General features: G+C 39.9%; 4 protein-coding genes across 6 annotated transcripts; 3 read left to right on the forward strand and 1 right to left on the reverse strand.

The window, feature by feature from the left end:
• Positions 1-1,284: 1,284 nt before the first annotated feature.
• LOC18013548 (3-hydroxyisobutyryl-CoA hydrolase-like protein 4, mitochondrial) lies at positions 1,285-5,030 on the forward strand. Of its 3 annotated transcripts, none has more exons than XM_006418691.2 (10): positions 1,285-1,628; positions 1,715-1,816; positions 2,001-2,065; positions 2,783-2,917; positions 2,992-3,088; positions 3,370-3,499; positions 3,659-3,837; positions 4,107-4,237; positions 4,321-4,422; positions 4,777-5,030. In XM_006418691.2, the coding sequence occupies exons 1-10, from the start codon at positions 1,376-1,378 to the stop codon at positions 4,876-4,878; spliced, it is 1,296 nt and encodes a 431-aa protein (XP_006418754.1). In that variant the 5' UTR covers positions 1,285-1,375; the 3' UTR covers positions 4,879-5,030. The 3 variants fall into 3 exon arrangements, with proteins under 3 accessions (XP_006418754.1, XP_006418753.1, XP_024009594.1); XM_006418690.2 differs by lacking the exon at positions 2,001-2,065 and adding an exon at positions 2,361-2,413 and having other exon boundaries at positions 1,300-1,628; XM_024153826.1 differs by lacking the exons at positions 1,285-1,628; positions 1,715-1,816 and adding an exon at positions 2,361-2,413.
• Positions 5,031-5,675: 645 nt separating this feature from the next.
• Positions 5,676-7,831, reverse strand: LOC18013549 (syntaxin-32). Its single transcript, XM_006418692.2, has 5 exons — positions 7,384-7,831; positions 6,768-7,018; positions 6,471-6,643; positions 6,053-6,265; positions 5,676-5,956 (listed from the first exon to the last, which is right to left on the reverse strand). Exons 1-5 carry the CDS (start codon positions 7,631-7,633, stop codon positions 5,797-5,799), a joined length of 1,047 nt encoding a protein of 348 aa, XP_006418755.1. The 5' UTR covers positions 7,634-7,831; the 3' UTR covers positions 5,676-5,796.
• A 475-nt stretch (positions 7,832-8,306) lies between these two features.
• On the forward strand, positions 8,307-12,411 carry LOC18013778 (SNF2 domain-containing protein CLASSY 4). The gene is made up of 3 exons (XM_006418693.2): positions 8,307-9,980; positions 10,095-10,214; positions 10,321-12,411. The coding sequence occupies exons 1-3, from the start codon at positions 8,514-8,516 to the stop codon at positions 12,169-12,171; spliced, it is 3,438 nt and encodes a 1,145-aa protein (XP_006418756.1). The 5' UTR covers positions 8,307-8,513; the 3' UTR covers positions 12,172-12,411.
• A 663-nt stretch (positions 12,412-13,074) lies between these two features.
• LOC112084416 lies at positions 13,075-16,344 on the forward strand. The gene is made up of 5 exons (XM_024153545.1): positions 13,075-14,037; positions 14,147-14,917; positions 15,208-15,410; positions 15,522-15,606; positions 15,718-16,344. The coding sequence occupies exons 1-5, from the start codon at positions 13,075-13,077 to the stop codon at positions 16,342-16,344; spliced, it is 2,649 nt and encodes an 882-aa protein (XP_024009313.1).
• The last annotated feature ends 1,506 nt before the right edge of the window (positions 16,345-17,850 follow it).

Consider the following 17,850-nt stretch of genomic DNA (forward strand, 5'->3'; position numbering starts at 1 on the left):
AAACAAAAACTCACAAAATTACATTTATATATAATAGTTATACTTTATATGAATTATTATCTATATATATATATATTTATACCGGAACAGATATCCATCTTATTTTTTTAGTATTTGTGATTTGCTCCGTTTTTAACGGATATTGAATTTTAGTATTTGTTTTACTCCATAAAATTATGAATATCCAGATTTTCCGGATCGAATCGAGATGAATAACAAATCAAAGCAGATATAACAGATATTTTGTCCAATCCTATTTGGATGGCAGTGGCAGTGTGGCACGGAAGACTTTTTCAAATCAATGACGTATTGCACAATATGATTGGATAAAAAGCAACTTCAAGAGCTCGACACAAAACCTCGATAGAAAATGAGGATTAAAGAAGACACAGACACAACAAAGACACTCACAATTAAATAGAGATAGAGATAGAGGTAGGTCAATTACTTTGTACCAGAGGATTATTAGCTGCAGCACAGGAGAACCTTCTTAAGCTAATTAAGCCGCTAAGGGATGATTAATTTACCCTTAGCCCTAGGAATTGATGATGGTATTAGCTGCAGCACAGGAGAACCACTCGGAATTGATTATTAATCAAAAGTTAATTAGGGATTGTTAATTATATAGTCCTTGAACTTAGGCATGGGCATTCGGATATTCGGTTCGGTTTCGGTTCGGAACCAGTCGGTTCCGGATATTTTGGGTAGAAGAAGTTAGGATCTATTGGGTATTTTTATAAATTTCGGTTCGGGTTCGGTACCTTTATTTCGGTTCGATTCCGGTTCGGATAATCGGATCCGGATCTTTTGCCTCAAATTTTTAATTCGACTCACACTTTTTTAATAACAAAAATTCAAAAATATATATATCAAAACTTAAAAATATACCCAAAAGTCTCAAAAATAAAGAAAATATATCTGTAAAACCAGAAATATATACCAAATATCAAAAATATCAAAAAAAAACTAATATTTAGAAGGATATATAATTATACTTTGAATAATTCGGGTACCTAATCGGTTCTCGGTTCGGTACTAGTTCGGTTCCGGTTCTTCGGGTATAAGAGTTTAAGATCCATCGGATATTTTTAAAAATTTCGATTCGGATTTGGTACCTCTATTTCGGTTCGGTTCCGGTTCGGATATTCGGATCCAGATTTTTTGCCCAGGACTACTTGAACTCGTGCAAATTAATTATTATATAATTATATACTTTAGTTTTTTTTTCGGTCTCTGTTTAAGAAATTTGTTTATATTAATAACTATTGGGCAGGTTATTGGGCCGAACGGCACATTCCACAGTCACTCACTGTCACTAGTGTTTGGTTCCTCCGACGGATGTCGTTGAGGTGGAATTGGGAATCACAACACAACAATGATCAAAACTCTGGGTGTGTCTTCTGCTCGCATCTTCTTCTCCAAACATCCCTCAACGACTTCTCTTCCTCTTCAGAACCTCTGCTTCTCCTTTCCTTCCTTCATTATTCGCTCCGCTTCGGATCGCCGGAGATACACCGTGATGGCCTGTGGAAGCGGCGGCGAAGATTTCGTGAAAGGAAATGTTTATCCAAATGGCGTCGCTTTCATCACTCTTGATCGACCTAAAGCTCTCAACGCGATGAATCTAGGTCCTTTTTACATAAAAAAAGGTTGTTTCTTTATTGAGTTAAACCAAATTCAAATCTTGAAACTTTTGGAGTTTTTGATTATACAGAAATGGATTTGAAGTACAAAAGCTTGCTTGACGAATGGGAATCTGATCCAAGAGTCAAATGTGTTATCGTCGAAGGCAGCACACCTCGGGCCTTTTGTGCAGGTAAAAAGAAACGATCTTGTTCTGATATGTTGATTCTGGTTTTGTAAGATTTTAGGACAAAACTGTGGAAAGTATGTTGCATCTCTGGTCTTATCTTAGTAGACAATACGGCTCTTCTTCAATGCTATAGATTCTTTGTTTCCCTTTGGGAAGATTTTGGAGTGACCATTTATGAATGGTGCAGGGATGGATATTAAAGGAGTTGTTGCAGATATCCTTATGGACAAAAACACACCACTTGTGCAGAAGGTTTCTATGTGAATCATTGTGTTATGGACTATTCCTTTCTTAATTCATGTAATATCCATGAATTTTGCAACTTCTTGGTTTTTTTTTTTGGTGCTGTGTGTTATGTTTTTTTTGTGAGGGAGTGGGATTTTTTTTTGGATTTGTTCTCTTGCGTAAAAGGATTCTTCTGATCCAATCAAACCTGATTGAAATTTTATAACCATGGTCGTAGTTTATCTTCTTGCATCAAATGAGTCTACTTTATCTAATCAAACCGGATAGAAACTTTTTAACCATGGTCTTAGTTTATCTGCAGGAGGTGATGTGAAGCAGATTACAACCAAAAATCAATTGTCAGATATGATAGAGGTCTGGTTGTGCAACAGTTTTCAGTTCAGTGTTTTAGGAAAACCAAAATTGCTACCTGATATTACAGAAAAAGCGCACATTTTCCAATAGCATTATACAGTCGTTCTTCTAAACATACTTAATGTATTGGGGAATACTTGGTGAGATCTAAGTGGTCTATTATTTTGATCAAATTAATCTATTTGGCAGCACTCTTAAGTCTAGGCTTTTGCATGTTTATTCAATGCTTGTTTTATTTTTGCTTGGATCAACCCATTTTTGAAGTACTCACTATCAGTTTCTTACTATTTTTCTGCATTATACATTTTCACATGATTAGCCTGCAAGATGTATATTATGTCCTAACTTCATAACTTTGCTTCCTTTTAGGTATTTACAGCTGAGTATACCCTGATATGCAAGGTTGCTGGATACAAAAAGCCATATATCTCTTTAATGGATGGTATAACAATGGGATTTGGCCTTGGTCTTTCTGGACATGGGCGATACCGTGTGATAACAGAGGTACAAATAGTATATCCTGTTCAGATAACATTTTTAGCATGATTTTTTTTTACTGTTGTATTATCCATTTCCAGAGGACGGTCCTCGCAATGCCAGAAAATGGAATCGGCTTGTTTCCAGATGTTGGATTTTCATATATAGCAGCTCATACCCCTGGTGGAGGATCTGTTGGTATGTTCATATCTCAGCTTCCTAATAGGATCCTTAACTCTCTATTTGGCTAAGGCTGGTTCTTTCTCAAAAGTTACAAACTTGTGAAAAATGTCGAATATTGGTATAGTACCTCGCCATTGTAGAAGGAAGTTTATTGCTTTCATGTCAATTGTTGACCTGGTCATTGTGTTTACTGTTCAAGGAAGTGTGTTTCATTAAGCTTTAGACCCTTTACAATCTTACAAACAACTGCTAAAGTATTCTCCACCTGCAACTTTTCGACCTTTCAAATTCTGCAGGTGCTTATCTTGGTATGACTGGGAGAAGAATTTCCACACCTTCGGATGCACTGTTTACAGGTCTCGGTACACATTATGTCCCATCTGGAAAGCTGGGTTCACTCAAAGAAGCACTTTTGTCAGCTGACCTGTAAGCCCTGGCAAACTTCCTTCCTCAAAAATGGAACATTTCAGCTTATTTCTATTTATTTTTGCTTCCATTGATTTCATGTGCATAGCTCAAGTTTAGGAGCATTTGGTATATCTCTGTTTTGTTGTATCTCAGAAACCATGCATTTTGGTGATACAGTTCCAAGGATCCCCATCAAGACATCCAAGCAACTTTATCAGAATACAGCAGCGATCCTGAATCTAAAGCCCATCTCAAAATGCTTTTGCCTCAAATAGAATCAGTTTTTGGTGGAAGTAAATCTGTTAAGAAAATAATCGAAGAGCTGAAAAAGTACCAGCAGAGCAGTGAGGCTTCAGGTATGATAGGCATTCTTATTTTAAAGGTTGGGGTTACTCTGATTCCACTTTCTCTATAGCTTTTTTTTTTTGTTATTAATAAAAATATCAAAAACCCTTTTGAGGTTGTGATAAAACTCTTGATTAGTAGTGGTCACTTGTCAAATAGCTTTCTTTGTTCTTATTAATATATTCTCTCATCTTCCAATCCTAGTAGCCAAAAAAAAAGCAATTTCATGTCAATTAGAAGTTTGATAGAAGAAAAAGAATTGAAAATCTTTGTTGTACAGTTGCGGAATGGGCTAATGAAGCACTTCAAGGCCTTGGAAAAGGAGCACCGTTCTCTCTTTTCTTAACACATAACTACTTCTCTAAAGTTGCTTGTGCAAAGGGTAATAAAACCAACAACGAGATGGCAACAGTGAGTTCCAAATTTCATTGTTTGCAATTACGTCACTGAGTTTTTTGCTAGTAATTACTTACTGTGGTTTTCATATCTTGAAGCTTAATGGTGTGATGAAAACTGAGTACCGCTTTGCTCTAAGATCTGCCTTGCGCGGTGATTTCACTGAAGGTGTTCGAGCAGTCTTGATCGACAAGGACCAGGTTTTTTGTTCGCTTATCATTCGATACTTTTTGTTACATTTTCCATCATTTCTCTCACGCGTCAGCTTCATCTTTCTGCTGCTTAATCGTTCATTTTATTCCCTCACATGATTTTTGAGTGTCGTTCTAGAGAAATCGACAAAGAACAAACAAAGTTTATAAATGTATACGTGTTCCTTATATCAATCACACATTTGTATTAAGTCAGGTTTTAGAATAGTACACGAACTATGATGCAGATTTATGATAATCTTCTTGCGATTCACTCTGTTTTTATTTTCGATTTTGGTCTCTGTTTTCTGTTGTGCTACTCTTAAGTTCATTTCAGTGAGTGGTTTTGTCTTTTTCTTGCAGAATCCGAAATGGAAACCAGCAAGCTTAGATGAGGTAAATGAAAGTGAAGTGGAGGGTCTCTTTAAGCCATTAAGTCCTGAAGTGGAAGAGCTAAACGTGTGAAAACAAACTCCACTTTAATTGTTCTATCAATGAAAGAAACGTGACATGTTGTTACTGTATTGACTTTCAAACAAGTTGATCGCTCTTGTGTTGCAGCTTCGTACACAAGCACATGTCCCATTTATACGTATATCGATAACTTTTAAGTCGTAGTAGTTGTTGGTTGAATAACTTGCAACAGAAGCAAACTTAGGTTAAGCAACTGGGAGGTAAGTCTGGTTTTCTCGGTACGGCAACATTAAACCGATTTAATTTGGATTTAATACCGAATCAGACTAAATTATCGTCCGAAAGTGGCGTGACGTCAACGTCGATACCATATTCTTTCCCAAGAGAATTAGAATGCATGCATAAGCTCTTACAATAAAGTTGCAGAATCTTAGAAGTCTCTCCCTTATTTTATTTTGGGCAAAGAATAACCTCTCTGACTAAAGCTGCTTTTGTAATAATTTACAAATCCGGCATTACTTAATGGAATTCAAGTGCATATAAATAAAAAAAAAAATTTAAAGGAGGAGAGAAACCCTAAAGCCTTTTCTCTATCAGACCAAATGAGCAAAGCCCTAAACCCTAAAGCACTGCAATCAATGCGGGTTTTCCTGATAATCCAAGAGAACTTTTGTTTAGTTATTTGATTTTGTATTATTTACATCCGCACAATCCTGGAGAATTATAAAATGTTTTCAACTATCAAAAATTGAAAAATAGATAGAATAGAGTTTGAAAAACATAATCACAAAAATGTTTGGGAAACGTAAATCAATTTTACATAAAAAGTGGCATATATATTATCTCCATTAATCTGAACAGAGCATAAGGATCACTTTCTCTTTAGTCTTTACATGTCAATAAGATACGAGAGAAAACGAACAGTGTCTAGATGTTGAAGCTCTTTTAAAATCAATTTTTATCTCAATATCAAGCCACGAAGAAGAGGAAAACCATGAGAAATGCAATCAGTACGAAGAAAATCTTTATCATTAGCCACCGGTTTGACGATATACTGTTGAGATACCTGGCCAGTTGGCTCTGTGCGCCTTCCACATTAGCCAACGTATCTTCCATGTTCTGATCGATCCTGTACAAACCAAATTTTATTATAAAACTTCCTTTACACAAATGTTCAATGAATCTTTTCAAGACATAAGGTGGTTTACTTATGAGGAAGACGAACCTGATAGCAATCTCCCCTTGTTGAGAAACCATGGTAGCTAATTGTGTGAAGATATTGCTTAGCTCATGGATTGTTGATTCGACGTTGTGAAGAGCTTCTGCACGGCTCTGCATATACGTGTCTTGCAACGGGACCATCTGTTGCTGCTGTTGTTGTTGTTGTTGTTGTTGACTCTGCTGCAACAATGGTGAAGACTCAGCTTCTCCTTGGTTCCTGTAAATGAAGAAAATATAAAGGGTCTTGAATTCATGAAAACTCAAATCTTAAATCAGCAACGACTGACATGGCACAGATGAGACTTTAGTAAATCCATAGCAACATTTTCGACTACAATTCGAATAAATTCTTAGCCAGGTTCCAAGAGAAATGAGATAAGCAGAGTTTTGCAACTGTGGTTAACAAATCAGTAGTACTTCACCTAGGGACTAATTGAGATGAAGATGAAGAAGACCCATTTGCCCATGGAAGAGGAGCAAGTTGACTAGCAGCAGGCCTAGAAGCCAAAGGGCGCTGGCGAACGAATGGGTTTGTTGATTCTTTTGAAGCGTTTGAAGAGAAAAGTTGCCTTCGATTTTCATGGATCTTCATGTTCTGCAACACCAGACCAGTAATCATAACTCAGTCTAGCATCTTAGTACTGAGAATACTGTCAGGGTCGCGTCTGGATACTCATGTTCTATTGGAAAAAGACATCTAAAGGAAACAAAGAAAAAACCTCGGTTCTCATGGTGAGGACATCCTTAAACTCTTTGGTAGTGTCCATCAGGCGGTTCTTTAGATCGTCGACAACTGTTGCGGAGTGAGTAGTTGTGTCTCTAGAGTTGTTCCCTTCATCATTCTGGGCATTGCGGATAGCTTGAAGGTCGAGCAGAGCGGTATTTAGTGCAGAGATCTCTTGTTTGATGACCACCGTCAGCTCTTGTATCTCCTGGGTAGGATCATCGAATACTGATGTCCTCTTTGCCACTGATTTTGCAACAAAATGTCAAGTTCATATAGTATGCTGAAAATATATGAAAAAACAACAGCTTCTTCCATTTCTACCATAACAACGAGACGCTCTGAAGTATTATCTATACTAAAGGTTCCAAAGATAAGCATTTAAAGTATTCACTCCACAAATCAAACGGTGAATCTCTACCAATACCAGATAGATCTTATCCTATGTGGCTATGATGCTTCAATCTAGCATTTTTCTATCATAATCTAAGCAAATTCTACCAGTGATTACATCTTAGATCAAGCCATTACAGTTTCACGGAGCAACTAGATTAAGTTTATTCCAGATTCACGAGATTTCACTGATCAATGAGCGAACTTATAAAACTTACGTTTCGCCAGCTTCGTTAGCTTCTGCGACGTCTGGCTAATAGCCAAACCGATTTTACCAGCTCTCTTCCTGAACTCCGATTGCAAACTCGCGGCGGATCTCGGATCCTCTCTTCTCCCCACATCGCTCCTACCACTAACATACGGCGCATTATTCGCCGCCGGAGCCATCGATCTCCTCAGGCTCTCAACGATGGCGAAGAACTCGTCCGTCCGATCTCGATACGACGATTGCCCATGCTTTACCGGCATTTTCTTCTTCCTCAATTACGTTCGAGAAACTTCGGATCTGGTTTCTCTCAGAACCGGAAAACTAGAGATTCAAACACGAAATCGATTGAGTTTTTGCTGATTTGAAACGAGAACAATCACGCACCGTGTGGCTGTAGAGGGGAAATAATGATTTTACGGATTCAGTGAATCGTGAAGAAACCAAAATCAGAGGAAAAGAGCTAAAACCGATCAAACGCGTCGGCATAGTATTCTCAATTTTGTCCAATGCGTTTCTAATTATCAAATTTTGCCCCTGAGTTTTCTAATTTATCATAATGGTGCCTAAATTATTGATTCCAATTCCCATTTCCGACGTATGTTACTTTGCTGGGTTAATTACTGGGCTTTGCTCATAAAACACTATAGCTGGGCTGGACTTCTAACATTTTTTTTCTCATACAATCCATATGAATGATACGAAAAAAAAAGATAATGTACACTTGCAAATATCCCACATCGCTGGCCAAAAGGAGGAAGGTAACTAAAGTGATATATAAATACTCACACTTCCTTTGCTGAAGTCATCCACACGTGGGCTTCTGATAAGTGCAAATTCTGGATTATGTGTTCAGAATTTGTGTTTTTATTAATCGGATAAAATCGGTAATGAACCAATCACTCGGTTAAGGTGGCCAATCAATATAATCTGCTCAAATAGGGAAACGGAAAGTAAACCCTTTTTTAAAGGCTTTCGAGAAAGTTAAATCGTTACCGCAAAAAAAATAAAATGACAAGGCAAAAAAAAAGTACACAGAAGATTCCATAGAGTCATCTTCTTCTTCCCTCCGTAGTCAATACTCTCTCTGCTAGAGTTTTCGATTTTCTCTGTTCCTTTTTTTTTCTCCTCTTTTCTTCAGCCATGGATATGGCTACTTGCGTGGCTAGAAGAACTCGTTCGAGGACGGAGTCTTACTTGAACGATCTGTTAAATAAATCAAAGGGGATTTCTGTCGAAGAACAATCTAAAGCTAGGAGAGAGAGGCAGAAGAAGAGAAATTCAATACGCGATGCTTGTTCTTCACAACCGCCGGCGAAATCGAAACGGTGCCGAAAAAAGGCGAGCGAGAACGAAGATGTCGAGTTTATCGAAACTATCTATCCGGGAGGTAAGCGAAAAGACGAACATGTAGTAGTAGAGGATGATAATGTAGCTTCTCCTTCGTTGATTGCTCCTACTTTAGAATCGAGATCGCCTGATCCCGATAGGGTTCGTGATTTGCCTGTGGATGATGATGCGAATTCAAAGGGTGTTGAGAAAACTCATGCTTCGACCACTCCAGCGCATGATGTTGTTGATGATGATGATGATTTTGAATATCTCGGATATTTCCCGAGAGAGAAAGAACATGTAGATGATTACAATGTCGATAAGGTTTGTGATCTTTCTGTGGATGATGCTGATGATGTTGAATATCTTGGATCTTTTCCGAGAGAGAAAAAACATGTAGATGATTGCAATGTCGATAAGGTTTTTGATCTTTCTGTGGATGAGTCTAATTTGAGTGTGGAGAATGCTGATTTGAATGTGAATGATACTGATTTGCGTGTAAATGATGCTGATTTGAACGGTGAGGAGAAGACTCCTACTTTGACGCCTTCAGCTCCGGTGAATTCAGAGACCGATGAGGTTATGAGTCTTAGTTCTAGTTCTCAGGAAGGAGTTTCTACAGAGGACGATAGTGATGAAGATGTTGAGTCTAGTGATGAGGATGTTGAGTCTGACTCATCCGATTACATGGAGGAAAGTTCAGATTCTTCTTATAATGAGAGCTCTGAGAGTGATTTCGATTGCTCAGATGACGATGAATTCGGTGCCAGAGACACTGCAAAAGTCAGGAAGAGTCAAAGTGAAAGAGTATATACAGGGGAGAAGCAGAAGAATTTTCCTAGGAAGAATGATATGGATGTATTTAGGCTACTAGCAAAATCTATTTGGAACAAAACGAAGATTTTTGAGGAAGACATCTGCTCAGGGGACGAAACAGCGGAGGATGATTACAGCGAAGAACCTATAGTTAGAGAGAGCTCAAGTGAAAAGGTATATAAAGATCAGAGGAAACGAAGGAGGTCCCATAGGGAGAAAGAGAAAAACCACCTGAATGTGACTGATCTGCTAGGAAACTCGTTTTGCGGGGACGGTGAGAGTTTTGATGGTGGCGAAAAACCATGGCGGGATTTGCCGCCTCTAAACCTGAGATTTGGCTGTTGTGAGGAGCCTGAGCCAATTGAGAAGACAGAGGAGGAGATGGAAATAGACAGTTTGTGGGAAGACATGAATTTAGCTCTAACATTGGAAGGAGTAAACTCGTCTAGTGCTCCTGCTAAAGTAAGACTACTAATTCTTCTGTTTTTTCCCCCGAGCTATACCTGACGATTATGCTTTTTTTTTCTTAGCATTGGTAAGGCATGAATTTAAATCACATGATCTTTGATGTATCAGAGTAGAGAAGTGCCATGCACCAACGGGAAGCATGACTTTATTCTTGATGAGGAAATCGGTCTGAAATGCTGCTACTGTTCTTATGTGTCCGTGGAGATTAGAGACATCTCACCTGCCATGGTAACATCCATTGCGCAAAGAGATCCTAGATTGAGTTGTACTGTTTTGTTGATTTTCTTTTCATATTTAAACTACGTGACATGTTTTTTTTTTATGCATTGCGCAGGATAAGTATCGTGGTAATGTTAACGAGAAGAAGACATGTCGTGACAAAAAGTGTGACCCTTTACTTAACGGGCTTGATTTTGAAGCTTCAGACCGCAGCAATTATGATGCCTCTTTAAAAGATACACAAGGAACTGTCTGGGAATACATCCCTGGCGTCAAAGAGACTTTGTACCCACACCAACGAGAAGGCTTTGAGTTTATCTGGAAGAACTTAGCCGGGTCAACAAAACTTGACGAGCTGAAGAGCTCGGTGGTAAAAGGAAGTGGGGGATGCATTATTTCGCATTCTCCTGGAACTGGTAAGACGCGGCTGACCATCGTCTTTCTTCAGTCATACCTAGAACAGTTTCCAGATAGCCATCCCGTGGTCATAGCTCCCGCTAGTTTACTGTTTACATGGGAAGAAGAGTTCAAAAAATGGGATGCAAGCGCTCCGTTTTATAACATGAATAATATGAAGTTCTCAGGGCAAGAGAACCAGTCAGCTATCGCACTTCTAAAGGGAAATAGTCTCCATAGGAGCAACAAGCATTCCGTTCGTATGGTTAAGCTATATTCTTGGAGGAACAAGAAAAGCATTCTTGGAGTTAGCTACAATCTGTATGAGAAGCTCGCGAGGAATAAGTACGCTGGAGAGATGGAAGAGTTCAGAAGGATGTTGCTAGAATTGCCAGGGTTACTGGTCCTTGACGAGGGTCACACCCCAAGGAACCAGAATAGTTGCATCTGGAAAGCGCTTTCTGAAGTTAAAACGGAAAAGCGCATCATTCTCTCAGGGACACCATTCCAGAACAACTTCAAGGAGCTTTCGAACGTTTTATGCCTGGCAAGACCAGCTTATACAGACACGATTTCTTCGAGGCTCCAGGATCTTAGCAAGTTGAGCCAAGAAGGCAAAAACGGCAAGTTTGATGAAGAAATCGGAATTGGGGAGCTTAAGGATATGATTGCTCCTTTTGTGCATGTCCACAAAGGAAACATCCTTCGTGAAAGCCTTCCGGGTCTTAGAGACCGTGTCGTGGTGTTGAACCCATCTTATCTACAGAAGAAAATCCTGGACAGAATTGACCATACTCAAACCACATTTGAACTTGAGCACAAGCTTTCAGCTGTTTCAGTACACCCATCTCTGTATACGCTCTGCAACCCGACAAAGATTGAAACCCTCACCATTGGGCCAAAAACATTGGAAACCCTTGAGAGGCTTAGACTTGACTCCAAGGAAGGTGTGAAAACAAGGTTCCTGATCAACTTCATCCGATTCAGTGAAACAGTGAAAGAGAAAGTGTTGGTGTTTAGTCAATACATCGACACTCTAAAGCTGATCATGGACCAGGTCTGCGCAGCATTTGGCTGGAGGGAAGGGAAAGAGATTCTCATTATGCATGGTAATCTTGAACAGAAAGACAGACCGCATCTGATACACAACTTCAACAAACCAGACAGTGAATCTAAAGTGTTACTGGCATCGACAAAAGCGTGTTCCGAGGGTATTAGTCTTGTCGGGGCTTCAAGAGTTGTACTTCTCGATGTTGTTTGGAACCCTTCTGTTGAGATGCAAGCCATAAGTCGAGCTTACAGGATTGGTCAAAAGCGGGTTGTGTACACTTACCATCTCATGGTTAAAGACGCATCTGAGTGGGAAAAGTATCGTAAGCAAACCAAGAAACATCGCATATCCGAAATGGTCTTCTCTCCTACCGATGACAAGGATAAGCTGGTTAAAAACCAAGTTGTCTCTGAAGATAGAATCCTCGACGAGATGGTTCGGCATGAGAAGCTGAAAGATATGTTTGAGAAGATACTTTATCGCCCAAAGGAATCTGATATGTTTACCAACATCCTCTGATTGAAACATTCTTTGCTCTCTGATGCAGAGCATTCTTATCCATTTAGGATGGGCTCGTCTCGTTGGTGTTGACGTGTCCTCCAATTCATGTTTTGTTTTCCTTTCCTATTTTTGTTGGATTTTAAGTTTTCCTTTTCGTTCATGGATTTTTAAATAGCCTTAGGTCATTGTTCGTGGCTATATGAAAGGATCCATTGCTTTGTTGTAAACTCACCCTTTTGTTTTTGATAAATTAATAAAAAACCAAAAAGAGGAAACTCAAGTTTTTAATGTATCTTTACAAAAATAGTAAATAATTTAGAGTTATATATTCAAATTTAGGGTAAAAAAAATTAAATTTTAACTTTAAAATACAGCAACAATGTATATTAAATAAAAATAAATACAATAAAATAACAAATAATAAAATTAAAAATATATAATCAATACTAAAAATTAAAGAAAGATAAAAAAATACAAAATAATTGTCTTAAATAAAAATCTTAACACAACATTTTAGACTATAGTAATCTAATAATCTGATAAGTTGCTTTGATTTCTAATGAAATGTTGAAAAAAGAAAGAATAATTATAACAAATAACCATCCCGCCATAAGTATTTGCAGAAATGACCAAAGCCAGAATTGGACACTATTCCTTTTCTTTTAATACGTATTAGCCCCTATATATCTATAAGCATACTTAAGACATAGGTAAATAATTTGTCAGATTATGGACGAATAAAATATTAATATAATACATGCAATGAATACATCCCACTGGGTAAACGAAACATCTTTCCGGTCAAAAGGCGTATATTATGCGTCCAACTGAGCCGACGGTTCAGAGAGAGCACCCTTTTTATTTTTGGGTGAATAATTGTGTACTACGCATCTGTAAACCAACGGAGAGGCAGAACCAAAGATGGAACCATCCTTACCGGAGAGGATTTTTGCAGCCGGCGAAGAACCAATCGGCGAGAGGATAAACTGCTATCACAAATCTAAGGCCATCAACAACATTCTGAGCGCCTTGGACGAAGAGGAGAGAGATTTCCTAAAAAAATCGCCATTTGGGAAACTTATTGCGACGGCGGAGAAGCCTGCACTTTCCGGCAGTTTCAGACATTTTATCATCACGCGGCTACTAAAGGTTAGCAAAAAATACGAAATATGGATTCTGTTCGCCGGGAAACCGGTTAGGGTTTCTCTCAGGGAATTTGCGATAATCACCGGTTTGCCGTGCGGAAAATATCCGAGGAAGCAGAAGAAGAAAAAGAGAAATCCCGTCTTGGTAAAACCCTATTGGCCCGATTTGTTTGGAAATCTAAAAGCATGTAGCATCGACCTGGCAGTCAAGATGTTGAAAAAAAGGACCGTCGTCGACCACGAAATCAGGCTGAAATACGCCTGCCTCGCTATCACCGGAGCAGTCTTATGCCCCACAAACCATAGGTCCAAAATCGTATTTGAGCACGTGGAGCTGATCAGAAGTCTCGACGAGTTTTTCGCGCACCCGTGGGGCCGTGTGGGGTTCGAGATGTTGATGTCCAGCATCAAGTCTAAAGACGAGGTTGCACTCGCTCAGAGTACGGTAGCCGTTAAAGGTTTTTTTCACGCGATACAGCTTGTGCTAGTGGAGGCATGTCCATCGTTAACGGAGGTTGTTCAGCTGAACGAGTCGTCGTCTGAATCTGAAACCGAGGGGGAAGACGAAGATGGTGAGTCAGAGGACGCCGGAGCTGCTATCTTGCAGGAGAACACCAACACCGATGGTATTTTGGATGGTGAGAGTGACAGAAATGCTCCCAAACCAGCGACACGGACGACGTCGGCGACGGTTGGACTTAGCCCAATTCACGCGAGGGACATCGACGAAGAATGCAAGGTACCAACACAAACTCTAACCGGTTTAGTGGACTACAATCCATTTATGTAACCGTTACCAATCATGTTAACGAACCAACAATAATATTTACTGATAACATTAAATGTAGGTCGACATTTTTAGCATTATCCCCGACGATACAGATGCTGGTACGGAGGGAAAAGACTTCAGCTGGTCCGACGATGAAGACGATCCCAGGGTTGAACATATGTTACACCTGATTGGGGAGGACTTCGAATTCCGCAAACACATGTTTAAGGGTGGGTTGACCCAGGCCGAGTTGGCCAAGATGCGACTGGAGAGGAAAGAAATCAGGGAGCGAAAGGAGAGGGAGAAGGAGAGGGCCCAGGAAAATGTAACAACAACCGGCGGCCAAGCTGCATACGCTGCAGTACCTGATAATATTGCCCAATTATTGTCGGCGTCGGTGAAGGCAGAAATGAGACCTTTTGAGCTTAAGATGTCAACCGCTATTGACCAAATAGCGACACTCGAAGCAAGTCTGTCCACTCTTGGAACGTCGGTGACGGCGGCTATAGAACAAAAGTTCACCACAATGCAGGAGGAAGTTATCAAGAATATTCTTGAATTTTTGGGGAGATCCATTTCCGGATTTAACAGGCATGATTCACCGAGAGAGAGATCCATGGCACGTGAGTATGAGAACAGGGCTGACGATGGGCTTCAGGCAGGCGCTAGAAGTGGTACGAACCAGGCACAGGACAAGGCTTTGGCTGATGCAGTTATTAACGCGGCCGTTGCGATGGCTTCCAACATCAACGCCGATGTACCCAACGATGTTCAACAGCAGAGGGGCGAAGGAATGGCCGACTTTACTTCAGAGGTCGGCGAAACTAATGACATTCGGACGGAGGGACAAGTAAGTTCTAAGCTTTTTGCAAGAATATAGGTGACTGAACAAAAACATTTTTAGCTGCCTACAAAATTACATACACTTGATATATGGTAGGGTAGTGGTCTAACATAACTGGTAGGTGGTCTAAGTTTCAGGTTATGTATATCGTAGATGTTGTCTGTGGTTATATTCTTTATTACTTGATAGCGTAGCAGTCTATCATACTTGTTAGTTGGTCTAGAGGTCCGGTTAACTACGTCGGTGGTGTTACCTGTGATTAGGTTTCGTTTATTCTCATGTCGTTGTGTGACCAGGACGATGGTGGTCTAGGCGAGGGAGATGGCGGCGATCATGCTCTGGATAATGGAGATGAAGGGGAATTCCCTCGGCGTGGCAAGAGGGCCCGGGTGCAGACATCGTTTAACGATTTCCATGTAGACCCCAAGTGGGTATCATGCACCCTGGGTAGCCACCCCTTCATATGCCACCCAGACGAACAGTCTGCGTATTTTACAAAGTTTGCTCGGTTGCACGGGATTTTGCAAAATTACCGGTGAATCTCCAGTTTATGTTAAATTATTTATTACACATTAAAATATTTTGTTGACGGTTGTTTTATAATAAACAGGCTCATCAGCCTTGGCAGCGGAATCTCTATTAACAACAAGGAAGTACTTGAGATTGCTGATAGGACAAAGCCTATGATGCCCAAGGTATTCTTTATCTTTTCACGTAGATATGGCTGTTTTCAAAGTTTAGGTGTAACTTGATTGTTAGACGCTAACATTTTACAAGACATCGCTAATTTTTTTTTCTTTATGAAGATGATGGACGCCCTCCTCTTATACGCCCACACAGTATATGTTCGACATTGTTCCGAGCCTCAGTTGAACAAGGTTGCCTTTCTTGAAACCAAATTTACGACTGCCTTAATGAAGTCATGGACAAAATTTTCCCGGGTGGCTGTGAAAGACCGACATAGGTTCAAGTTTGGGGATTGTGTAATGGATCATCTTGAGTTCGACAGTGTAGATCTCCCTCCACCTGAGCGCCTGTACCTGCCTTTCAATTTTGACAGGGACCATTGGGTTGGCATTGCTGTTGACACCATTGCGGGAACTATGACCGTAATTGATTGCAACTGCTCACTGAGGACGGATGGCGCAATAAAGAAGGAGTTGGCCCCGTTGTCTCTTATGTTACCACATGTAATTAGACAGAGTTCGGCTAACAAACGAGTTATCGAAGCTAAACCGTTTTCTATCCATCGACCAAAGGGCATACCCCAGAACTCCATCATGTCTGACTCTGGTGTAACAACAGTTCTCCTCTTAATGTTCCACTCCGTGGGAGGGATTGATCGTTGCAAGACGCTTACACCCGAGGAGATGGCCAAGGAGTCTCAGGTGTTGGCTGTCAAGTTTTTTGAGGAGTTTGACGTCCCCTCCTAAGTGAAACATGTGTTACGGTGTCATCTAGAACTTTTTTCATTGCGAGGAATGTATTTCCTTTTACAAACTTGTTTGAGTTTCCTAAATTTATGTGAACATGTACGAGGTGTCTAGTTCAGAGCTTAACGTTATTGAGTAAGTCAGAAACCAGTTATTTTTTTTTAAATAACACTAGTCAATCAGGGGATAATCAGTTTGTTACCAATTCTATGTCAAACAATAGACCACCAACATTTTTATTAGGTCCACAGTCAATTTTGGTATACGAAAACAGATTGTTACCATTGCTACATCAAACGATGGATGACTAACATTTTAATTAGTCCTGCAAACAGTTTTCTTATCCAAAACCGATTATATTTTGTGTTAGAAGAGAATTGGATCTGGAGTCTGTTGAAATAATAGTAAATGGTCGAGACGTATGTTAACATATAGAATACTCTAACATATAAGAGTTTTAAGTGAGATATTCATGGAAGGAGTGTAAATTGAGGAGTTAAATAAGGTCTCACATCGTTGTGGACCCCCTGTAAGTAGATGTGAAAATATCTACCAAAATCCTGCGAGCTGCAATATGGACCACTCGTTGCTTTCCGCGCGAATAAAGCATTTAATGCAGAGATGTGTGATAGATCTCATTGACCTCTGCGCCATATCGCTATATGTCCGTATGTATAGGTTATACTGCTCAGTTGCTCCACTATATAATGTATTAGCAGCTTGAACCCATACCACGCCACTGTTAGACCTGCAAACAGGAAGTAGGAGAGAAAAAATTTAGGTCGTGCCAACAAAACTACAGAAGTCAAGTTCCGTGCGAGGAAACAAGGTAGGACCACTGTATCTAGTTTTGTTTGTGCGTTTATGTCGTTGTCTCTTTTGGTTATGTTCTTGACAGTGAACATGTAGTTTTAAATGCAGATCTCTTAACTTGCTCATCCCTCGGACCAAAATAAATGCTTTGTTGCTTTGATTTTAGAGTAATTTCATGATCGGATTATATATGGATATAGTACTAAAGCTTCGTCATGCTTCTATTTCAAGAAAAGGAAAATGGGTTATATGCTGAAATATTCTAAAGGAGTGTGGAACCGATCTCCGAATGGAGAGTGGGATTTCGAGACAGACACCAACGACGGAGGGTACGGACTAACGGTGATAGAACGGGAAACCTTCGAGTCACTAGACGGAATGCTCGGTTCAGTCTCCATCCACACACGATGATGGCAATGACTTATCAACTCCCAACAAGCTCGTCTGTGCCACAAGGACGCAAGGCAGCCCCTTTCGACATCATCAACAACAGCGATGTCGACCGCTTCATGGCTTTGCGCGTCGAGGTGGAGACTCTCGCCATTTGTGTGACCATAGGAGAAGAGAATGTTCAGCGTTACCTTTCAATGCAAAGGTCTACTGATCAAGTTACCGGTCCGCCTCTTGGCATTATCCGTACAAATCAAGCGTTATTGGGTAACCTTTCTGGTAACATCGATAAACATTTTATTA

The sequence above is a fragment of the Eutrema salsugineum genome, unplaced genomic scaffold, assembly GCF_000478725.1.
Source record: "Eutrema salsugineum unplaced genomic scaffold, Eutsalg1_0 scaffold_4, whole genome shotgun sequence".
In the NCBI taxonomy this organism is placed as follows: domain Eukaryota; kingdom Viridiplantae; phylum Streptophyta; class Magnoliopsida; order Brassicales; family Brassicaceae; genus Eutrema; species Eutrema salsugineum.

Bases quoted from the DNA above. Each gene is read 5' to 3' on its own strand.
- LOC112084416 (XM_024153545.1), top strand. From the start codon at position 13,075: ATGGAACCATCCTTACCGGAGAGGATTTTTGCAGCCGGCGAAGAACCA. The intron at 15,411-15,521 runs GTTTGCTCGGTT...TATAATAAACAG, and splicing joins CAGTCTGCGTATTTTACAAA to GCTCATCAGCCTTGGCAGCG. The intron at 15,607-15,717 runs GTATTCTTTATC...TTCTTTATGAAG, and splicing joins CAAAGCCTATGATGCCCAAG to ATGATGGACGCCCTCCTCTT.
- LOC18013549 (XM_006418692.2), bottom strand. From the start codon at position 7,633: ATGCCGGTAAAGCATGGGCAATCGTCGTATCGAGATCGGACGGACGAG. The intron at 6,266-6,470 runs GTGAAGTACTAC...CTTCATTTACAG, and splicing joins TCATCTCAATTAGTCCCTAG to GAACCAAGGAGAAGCTGAGT. The intron at 5,957-6,052 runs GTTCGTCTTCCT...TGGTTTGTACAG, and splicing joins CAAGGGGAGATTGCTATCAG to GATCGATCAGAACATGGAAG.
- LOC18013778 (XM_006418693.2), top strand. From the start codon at position 8,514: ATGGATATGGCTACTTGCGTGGCTAGAAGAACTCGTTCGAGGACGGAG. The intron at 9,981-10,094 runs GTAAGACTACTA...TTGATGTATCAG, and splicing joins CGTCTAGTGCTCCTGCTAAA to AGTAGAGAAGTGCCATGCAC. The intron at 10,215-10,320 runs GTAACATCCATT...TGCATTGCGCAG, and splicing joins GAGACATCTCACCTGCCATG to GATAAGTATCGTGGTAATGT.
- LOC18013548 (XM_006418691.2), top strand. From the start codon at position 1,376: ATGATCAAAACTCTGGGTGTGTCTTCTGCTCGCATCTTCTTCTCCAAA. The intron at 2,066-2,782 runs GTTTCTATGTGA...GCTTCCTTTTAG, and splicing joins ACACACCACTTGTGCAGAAG to GTATTTACAGCTGAGTATAC. The intron at 2,918-2,991 runs GTACAAATAGTA...ATCCATTTCCAG, and splicing joins GATACCGTGTGATAACAGAG to AGGACGGTCCTCGCAATGCC.